Source organism: Branchiostoma belcheri, unplaced genomic scaffold (genome assembly GCF_001625305.1).
Source record: "Branchiostoma belcheri isolate BF01 breed outbred unplaced genomic scaffold, Haploidv18h27 scaffold494, whole genome shotgun sequence".
NCBI classification, from domain to species: domain Eukaryota; kingdom Metazoa; phylum Chordata; class Leptocardii; order Amphioxiformes; family Branchiostomatidae; genus Branchiostoma; species Branchiostoma belcheri.
The window spans coordinates 29,033-38,900 of NW_017804125.1; the positions used below are offsets into that span (position 1 = coordinate 29,033).

A 9,868-nucleotide genomic window follows, 5' to 3' on the forward strand; every position below is an offset into this window, starting at 1 on the left:
ATACTATATATATATATATATATATATATATATATATATATATATATATATATATTAATGTGTTTGACTAAGAATTAACAGAGCAGACAATATGCGAACTAAAGTTGAAAATGTTATTTTTCTAGTTTATTGGAAAGTTTGTAAGACACATTGATTAGTTGTCCTACATTTGTAAATCTGACATCAAGATTAACAATGTGAGTGGTCGAGAAAACATTTAGTGCTGAAATTTCCCTGCCAAGACATTTGCTGGATATTGGCAGTTTTAGTACGTTTTCTCATAAGTTTATATGAAATTGTCTCATTTTCACTTATTTGCATTTATAATATTCTATAACATATAGGTGTTAGCAAAGAGTGTTTCATTTCATCAGTAGACTGTAGTATTAAGGGTACAGTATAATATAGAAGATGGTGAAACATCTAGGCGCGACCCCTAGCGGATTTAAAGTTAATAAACACTGTAGCTTCTCACCTTAGGAACCCAAATTGATCAGCCACAATTTCTACTTGACTTTCTGACTATTTCTGACTATCTTATAGCAGCCTAAGCATAGGTGTCTGGTAGAGTAATTTGTGGATGAATCTTTTCCGGATGTTCTGTGTTTATGAAGTAGTGATCTCTACAACAAATGGTGTCTTTTGTGTTTGACCATTGTATTTTGCTCAAGAACAAATTACGACTGTTTTGCCAAATCTATTATTTTCCAGCAAGTCGTTCGAGTGTTACATACAAGAATACTTTCATTAGGTTGGTACGTTATTGAAAAAGAGACTCTTCTCGCACAACCAAGAGGTTTATTCTGCGTTGCAATACATGAGGTGAGGTGAGAGGAATACATGATAGGACTATTCAAGCTTGTCACATATGTAATTGAGATCAAGAGAAACACAGGCAAATATTTATCATGTAAATTAAGACGTAATTTGCATAAATAATGAGAAAATGTTGTAAGAATGGTAACTGCCAGGAATTGCAGTATATTTGGAAGTTAAATGAAGGTGAACATCATTAAACATAACTTATTCAAATAAGGACCTCGTTTGAATATTTTATGAGGAAATGCTTGAATTCTTTGTTAAGATAAGACTGCCTTTTGGTGGATCAACTGATAGAATTATTCATGGAAATGATCGTATTACTAGGAGGAATAATCTATAACTTGTCAGTCATAAAGGTTAACATCATTTGGCGAAGGTATGAATTTATTCATTCAAGTCTTCTAGAGGTAATACAACATTAGGGCTATCCAACAACAACATTTAGTGGTTCAGGTACATCTGGGTCTGCTTGTTTATTAGGCTAGGCCCCAGCCTCCGTCGATCACAAGTTCCTGGCCTGTGGTGTATCCAGACTGAAAAAAAAAACAACACAGAAAACGATGTTGGATATTTATGGGAAGACGAGCGATTTTACCGGTATCTAACTTTTCCTTCATGATAACACGACGAATGCCTTCCTCATTGTCTTTCATTGTGAAATCTACGTGGTTTTGAAGGTTGAACAAATGAGTATTGTCTGGTGAATAATCTAGTCTTAAAATCCATTTCTTAAAATTTTCGTCTTTTCCGTTTGATTTTGGCATTCTACGACATTGGTATTGTTTTCCAATGGTATATATTTGCTTATTTTGCAACTGTTTTGTACAATTTACAGTATGGTTAAAAACTTTTCTTGGAAACGGCCGAAAATTCATGCGCGCGGATGTCATCCATATAATCAAATTAACATGGCCTAAATATTAGAACATTGTTACACCTGACAGTATCCTTACCTCATCTGATGCGAGGTACACGGCCAGGGCTGCGATCTCCTCAGGCTTCCCAATACGGCCAACCTTCTGCACGAAGGCTGCTCGAGCCTGGAAAATATAAACAACTATAAGGCCTAGCAAAAATGTTAAGTTATGTTGTGTTTCCAGTTTTCCGAACAGCCCTAGAAAAAAGGCGGCACTGGCCTTTTTTTGTAGGGTTGACTTTTGTTCTGACACCTGAGTGATGAAACGTTGTACAATTGTTTTTCAACATTCACGTTGAAAGTATAAGTTTGCTGACTTCCAGGTTTCCCTTTTTAAACTGTATTGTAAACCCCGGAACACTAAATATCCGCAAACCCTAAAAGCTAAAAAGAAAAGATTTCAGGACTGAAACAGGAAACACAACGTAACCAACAACACTCAAGCCTAACAACAAGTAATTGTGTTGACTCTTGCACTAGTGTCAATGGCATCCAGAGTTCTACAGGGTAAGACTTCACAGTAATTTCTTTCAACCAAAGTATAGAAGTAATGAATAATAATTTCATCGCCAATTCTATAACTGAAATAGGGTAATTTATGCCTTTACATACATAAATAAAACGTTTGAAGGTGACAATTATCTAAAAATTATGTTATTTGTTATATTATATATTATATTGTTACAGCGGGACTTCTCTGTCGGGAATTCTCTGTACACATCATTCCCGATGTTGCCAGTATCGCAAGTGTCGCAATATGCTAAGGCTAGAGTGTACCAAATGCAATCAAAATATCTCACCTTGACAGGATCAGGGGAGGCATTAATTCTCTCCTGCAGTGATGGTGTTTCTACTGCAGCTGTGTAAGATACAGTACGGTGAAAATGTAGTTCGACGTTTCAGTTTAGTTTCAGTTTAGTTTCAGTTTATTGCACAGATGAACACTTGCTGTCAATAGAACATAGTGAAAAACAAAGCATTGACTGAAGCTGTGAAAACAGCTACGAATCTAAAATTACTAAAAAAAACATACTGTAGGCAAAAGATCTAAAACCACTCCAAGCCTAGTACTTCGGCGATGTAATAATATGAAAAACCTAACATAAAAGAATAAAAAATGTTAGTTCAAAGTTACAAGTGTTTGTTACATGCATTATGCCCAACCATGGGGAAATTTCAATAATTAGGTATACACAATGTCTGGTACAAGCCAAAATATTGTTTATGCTTTTGCAAAAAGTACATACTGTAGAAAGTTTCTTGTAGACTATCTTACAGTAAAGTTCACTGCCTCGGTGACATCTGTCTAAGAAGTTCTAAATTTCGTACCTGGACAGATACAGTTACAGCGAATCCCCTTGGAGACAAAGTCTGCAGCGATGGCCTTGGTGAGTCCGCTGACTCCTCCCTTACTGACAGAATACACAAACCTCATCGGGGCACCTGCAAAAAACAGTCATGTTAACACCCTTCTGTTGGATATGGGGTCTTATAATTTGTGTGAAAACACAAACTACTTGAACACAACTACTTGAATGTCATGAAGAAATGAGAATGTCATAATGAAGTACTGAGATCGTGCTGGTTGAACGTTCCTCTCGGAACCAAGATGTGCTCTGTTCGAACCCTGCCGTGTCACCAATCTTTTGCCGTTGGGAAATTTACTTTACAAAACTTTACTCAGGTGGCAGTGAGTATTTTATTGCCCTCTGTGTTGGTGGTAGCATTAAAATACTTCGTAAGTTGAAAAAAATATTGCATTAAAAAAGAAATTACAGTATACTGCCCACCTTTAACATTTGAGACACTGGAAGACATGTTTACGATAGATCCAGAACCTTGTGCTACCATCTGCAATGCAAATTCATTTAAACGTTTTATTTAGATTAAAGAAGAAATAAAGTTCCACGATCTCGTACCTTCGCAACATGATGTTCATTTTTATGACTGAACAATTATAGCTTATTCCCCCTGATTATGAAAATAGGATCCTCATTGCATGAATCATATCAGTCAATCATATAATCCAACAATAGACATTTATCTTATTTTAACAAAGAATGTCGTTGAAGCATTTCCTAATAAATAATGCAAACGAGGTCCTTATTTTAGAAGTCTTGTTTTATTTTGTTCACCTTCACTTTACTTTCAAACACCCCAGGTAGAGAAATTCCAGATACTTACCATTGTTGAAATGTAACAATTTGTCATTAATAATGATAATGATGATGATGATGATAATAATAATAATAAGTCATGATTTACTTGATCAATATCTGCCTGTGTTTCTGGTAACTTAGCGCTGACACAGAAAGAGTCCGCCACCCTAGAGCACAATGTAAGGTAGTAAAAGTAGCAAAGGTAAAAAAAAAAATTAAGGTAATGGAGATCTCTTAAGTTTACTATCTATTTTTAATTTAGTAAAGGTGAATTTAGTGAGCTAATAGTGTAACGCCTGTGCCACAGAAACTACATGGTCGCCAGGAGTACTGACCTTTAAGAGGACAGCTCAAAACAGAACAGCTCAAAACAGGAAGTAAAGGCTCACCAAGAGTACTGACCTTTGGGATGACAGCTCATCACAAGAAGTACAGGCTCGCCAGTACTGACCTTTGAGAGGACAGCTCGTCACAGGAAGTACAGGCTAACCAGGAGTACTGACATTTGGGATGACAGCTCGTCACAGGAAGTACAGGCTAACCAGGAGTACTGACCTTTGGGGGAACAGCTCGTCACAGGAAGTACAGGCTCGCCAGGAGTACTGACCTTGAGAGGACAGCTCGTCACAGGAAGTACAGGCTCACCAGGAGTACTGACCTTTGGGAGGACAGCTCGTCACAGGAAGTACAGGCTCGCCAGTACTGACCTTTAAGAGGGCAGCTCGTCACAGGAAGAACAGGCTCTCAGGAGTACTGACCTTCGGGAGGACAGCACGACACAGGAAGTACATGCTCTTCAGGTTGATATTCATGGTCTGGTCCCAGTCAGCCTCCTCGCAGTCCAGAATCGTGCCATTGGGAACTATTCTAGAAACAGTTATAATACTTTAATAGGGCTTGTAATACTTCATCAAACGTGGTGCACAAGGGATGAATAATATGATTTGTATCACCAACATATATATATATACTGCTAGTAGCAGAACATGCAAGACTCTATATCAAACATATGGGGCACTAGAAATGAATAGGAATATTTCTGAACAAACGCCAGATGAAAAATCATGAAGTTTTACCCTGCACAGTTAAAGAGGATGTCCACACGGTCTAATTGGTCCACTAGTGAAGTGACCTGGTCCTTGTCTGCCACATTCAGCATCTTGGCCTCGATTCCTGGGTCGAGGAACAGAATGTCTAACGTAATCATGTAAATCATGGCTTCAGCACCATGTAGGAACCTCCACTGGGCCTTTCTATGGGGGTATGGATTGTAGAATTTGGCGAAAAGGTGAATAATCAGGCGGAGGAGTCCGTCCGCTGAATCTTTCAAATTCTTCCTTCGAAGCGACTAATCAACCTCTTTAATAGCCAAACACCCCTGTTCCTATAGCTAGTGTGGTCAGACTAGACATGAATGAACTGCCACCCTCTTTGAAATATATTTGAAGTACTGAATACACCATATATTTTTTTGCTAGAAGCCTTTAGAATGACTAGTCTTGTCCGTAACTTTATTATGAGATAATTAAACCTCTTTAGTGATTTCTGTGAGACATTCTGCCAGACTGTCATTCAGCCATTCATTCATTCATTCATCTCACCCACCCACCCACTCACTCATTCACTCACTTTGTTTTTATTTACTGGTAGAAATTGTCTTACCTGGCACATCTTTAACCTTCTGCTCCAGTTTACTGATGTTGATGTCTGTAGCAATGACTCTGGCTCCCTCCTTGACAAATGCCTAAAGAAAGAAAGAACAATGCCACTGAGTACATTACAAGTGTCCAAGCTCCCAAACCTCTCCAAGAAAAGGTTTGGGTTTGGGGTTATTTTAGCGGGTTTTAGGCTTTCGGGGTTTCTCTTTTGCACTGTAATTTTTTTTCACCCAACCCAACCTCTGCCGGCACTCACCCCGGAGCGGGGCAAACCTATTCAATAAACGTGACAGTGTTCCTCCCCGGGAACCATCAAATTCTCATTTGAGGAAATCCATTTTACTGTAGTGGATGGGTTAGGGTTAGGGAGAGGTTGGGTTGGGTGAAAAAAATGAAGTGCAGTGCAAAAGAGAAACCCTGATAAAAAAGCCTAAAAACACGCTAAAATAACCCCAAACCCATCCTCTGCTTGAAGAGTATGGCAAGGGGACTTTGGACTGATCCAAAGGACTTGGAAACTGTGAGTTTCAATCTTTACAACTTATTTGGTTTCTTTCATACCTATTCCAACCATTACTAGTAAAATACGTAACCCTTAGTACCCTTAATTACATTGCTTTACTGCAATCTTTTTACTAATGTATGTTCTAACGTTGGCCAAAAATAAAGAATTATATAAAGCTTTAAAAAGCTATTAAAAATATGGAAGCTGTACGACAATTACTTTGAAAACTTCATCATGAATGAAATTATGAATAATGACTTGAAAATACGACCTTAAAAGTACTTTACACTGTGAAAAAACCTACTACATGGCCCCTGGTTTTTACCCAGCGTCCTCAGGGGCGTGGCACTTTTACGTTATTGTCAACATGCCCTTAGGCGTCGCCAAAAATGGCAGTCCCAGAAAGTATGCAAATGGAAAAGGAGACTGTGAGTAACTGTCCTAGTATCAAATTTATCCAAACGACCACGAGACTTCGAAACTTTCCGGGGAAGACTTTCCAGTACAGTAGCCAGTCCTATCCCCTGTGCTGACGCCGTACACAGCGCTATTTTTCCATCTAGACGTCCCATGTTCCACTGATGAAGTTTTCAGCTGTAGTAACAGTTAGACTAGTCCATATCATCAAGAAAGCCAAAGGCCGTCCGTTCAACGTTACAGAAAAGCCTGAAAAAAAAACGCTTCTAGCGGCCATCCCGACAGACTAGTGGGGAGGGGGGCAATCGAACACTCCCATAGCAATAGCCCCACACACCCGGGCAAAGGTCAATGTAAGGCGCAGGCGCAGAGGGCCAAGTTTTAGTCTATTTGGGTAAGGAGCAGGCTTAAGCTTCTGCCGACTCACTCGACTCAGATTTCCTAAGTTATTCTTAGATTTCAGTGTTTTTAGCCGTTATTGTTATATTTTGTATCCTTTATAGACATTTGAAGTATGCTCTCCTTAAAATGCTTAAAAGGCTAACCCTACATTCAACTTTAGGGGACTTGATGGGAGGAAAGGTAGTTTCCTTATGCCAGAATGAACAACTTTTAACTTTTCCCCTGTTTTGTTACTTCTTGCTTATGGCCATGGGCCTCACCAATAGCCCCAGACCAGTGTCCTAGATATCGTGGACACCTGTTGCCAAATTCTATTCCCAGGGGACCATTCCTGGTCAGTTATCTTTTTTCACTTGGGATGATAGTTTACAAACCCTCTCCGGTTTTGTGAAATGATTAAAACCTGTTAATCTTGAACTGAAAAGCACCGCAGGTCAGTACTAGGCGCTCACGCAGAGGGCCCAGTTTTATACAGATGGCAAGCTCAAATCAAACGTGAAGAAGTTTTGTCGGAAAATTTTGTTGTTTTGGAGCTGAATGTTATAGGTAAGGGTTGTAGTATTTTTATAGTGTTGAGACAAAAAAGACATTTTTGTTGTCTGGCTAAAGAAGATATGGGTTTCATGCGGTCATCAGCTGATCCTGGTGACGTTCAGGGGTCCCTTGTCAATGTTTGAATTTGGTCAGAATTCACGCATGATTCCAACGTATAAGATGTCTTTATCATGGTCTAAATGTACAAGTTAGAGGTTGAAGCACTGTGAATTTAGCCGAAAGGCAGCGGGAGATTGTTAACCACAGACAACTGACTGAGTATTGTTAATTTACAGAATTTGCATTGAGACATCCTGATAATGGGCTGTGGTTAAATTGAATCACACACGATCTAGTGCATATAATTGCAACAAACACTTCATAAAGTTCCTTTTTTATTCTGTATTGTAGTCAGATAGGAATAAGCCCATATAAAGCCTTCACACCATTTCAGCCTAATCTGAAGCCTCGAAATGCAGTAGGACCAGTTTGGATACCATAATTAAACCGTACGCTCATGCATAACGTTGTGTGACCAAACGTAGTGACCTGATTCCTTTTCAGTGTCTATTACTGAGGCTACATTTGTTTATAATACTTCATAATTCCAGGGTTAAAATTGCTAAAAGAGGCCAGGCTGGATTGTTTAAGTGGTGTGTTTTTTTTTTAATTTTGTGCTTGGACCTGTAGCTGTGAGAAGCTTTGAGAAATCTGAGCTCCACGCCTCTGGGTCAGTGTACTAGGTCAGTGTACTTAGTACTTTTCAACGCAAGAAATCTGAGCTCCACGCCTCTGGGTCAGTGTACTAGGTCAGTGTACTTAGTACTTTTCAACGTAAGGGCAGTGTCAATTTTGACCACCATCAGGGCACCAGTGCAATCGTAACATTAAGATAACAGAATACGCAAAGATTCTGCCAGAAAATAAACATACGATGGAAATTCAAAAAAGAAAATGCCCTCTAATCCATTCTTCATTAGCCAGGACTGACAAATTTAGATTCAAAGTTCTGATCTTGCGCAAGGTTTTCACTATCCAATGTTTTAGCAAAACGCACGTTATGATAAGCGCATTATGTGGTAGCTAGTAGCAACAACACAACGGTTAAATTTATTTAGTAAAGAAAAATACACAAATGAAAACACGTACCCCTGGACTAGTTCTTAGGACGAGCTTTCGTCAACCCGAGCAAATGTAGAATGACCTGTGGCGTGATAGACAATACAAGTCACTCTAATATGTGGTTACCCATAATATTTCCAGAGGTGGAAGTCCTGATTTGGTGGTTGTACCGCAAATGTCTACTTTTGTTTAAAGAGTTATTTAAAAAAAAGGTTTGGAGTTTCTGACTCTTATAAAGACAGTCTTTCAGATTTCATTTATCTTAAATTTACAATACCACATGAAAAAAAATTGTGAACACCCCTATTGACTAGCTGTTGGAACGACTCGCCAATATTGTCTGCCTTTGTCCCAAGCAGATACTGAGTGTCGTTTATGGGAAATGATCGAACGTCAATTTCATTGTCAGAGGTTCACACATAAATTTTACCTTTATCTGGAGTCTCAAATGACACATGGGTTGGGGGCTGACAAAGTAATGCTGACTCCTCAAGCCTTTTGATGTGAAGGCAGTTTTTCTTTTACCATCTGGACCATGTTGGTATTTTGCCAGTTTTGTCATAACTAGTCTAGACCGAACGTTTTGAAAGTTTTGCGCTGATATATTATAAGATGAAACAAAATAAGAAAAACTAAAATCAAAGAACAAAAAACCGACGAACTAACTATTTATATAGAAGCTGTTGTCGCTCACCCGACATATAGTGGACGTGTCGTTAAGCAGTGGTCGACTGCTGTGCTGGTCGAAAGGACTTATTTAAATTTCCGAAAGAACCTGTAAGTACTGCACATAGCGTCTGTCTCCCAAACCTCTGTTTGGAGATTAGTTTTGTACTATATAAAATGAGTGACTCAAGATGTCGTATTTACACAATGAGTTTGTGTGTGTGTGTGTGTGTTTGTGTGTGTGTGTGTGTGTATGTATGTGTGTGTGTGTATGTGTGTGCGTGTGTGTGTGCGTGTATGCGTGTATGTGTGTGTGTGTGTGCGTGTGTGTGTGCGTGTTTGTGTGTGGGTGTGCGTGTATATGTGTGTGTGTGTGTGTATGTGTGACTATGTGTGTGTGCGTATATGTGTGTGTTTGTGTATGTCTGTGTGCGTATGCTTTTATGTTTGTGTATTTGTGTGTTTGTGTATATGTGTGCACGCGCGCGTGTATGTGTATGTGTGTGTGCGCGTCAATGTGTGTGTGTTTCTGTGTGCTCGCGTGTACGTTGATTAGAAGGGATAAACGAAACATAACAGTCACGAATATCGACGGTTCTATAGCGTTGTGACTTACGCATTAACCCTACCTAGACCGGGCTTTTTTTGACATGGGGGGACCGGGGGG

The 9,868-nt window shown here is 39.1% G+C and overlaps 1 protein-coding gene across 1 annotated transcript; it reads right to left on the reverse strand.

Annotated features, from left to right (window-relative positions):
- Positions 1–1,251: 1,251 nt before the first annotated feature.
- LOC109479591 (3-hydroxybutyrate dehydrogenase type 2-like) lies at positions 1,252–6,632 on the reverse strand. The gene is made up of 9 exons (XM_019781581.1): positions 6,543–6,632; positions 5,560–5,641; positions 4,974–5,070; positions 4,656–4,764; positions 3,529–3,589; positions 3,068–3,181; positions 2,539–2,597; positions 1,776–1,862; positions 1,252–1,355 (listed from the first exon to the last, which is right to left on the reverse strand). Exons 1-9 carry the CDS (start codon positions 6,630–6,632, stop codon positions 1,299–1,301), a joined length of 756 nt encoding a protein of 251 aa, XP_019637140.1. The 3' UTR covers positions 1,252–1,298.
- Positions 6,633–9,868: the final 3,236 nt, after the last annotated feature.

Excerpts from the sequence above, each read along its gene's own strand:
- LOC109479591 (XM_019781581.1), bottom strand. The coding sequence starts at position 6,632 with ATGGGACGTCTAGATGGAAAAATAGCGCTGTGTACGGCGTCAGCACAG. Across the intron at positions 3,182-3,528 it reads CAGTGTCTCAAATGTTAAAG|GTGCCCCGATGAGGTTTGTG; the intron begins GTGGGCAGTATA and ends TGTTTTTTGCAG. Across the intron at positions 1,356-1,775 it reads TGTACCTCGCATCAGATGAG|TCTGGATACACCACAGGCCA; the intron begins GTAAGGATACTG and ends TTTTTTTTTCAG.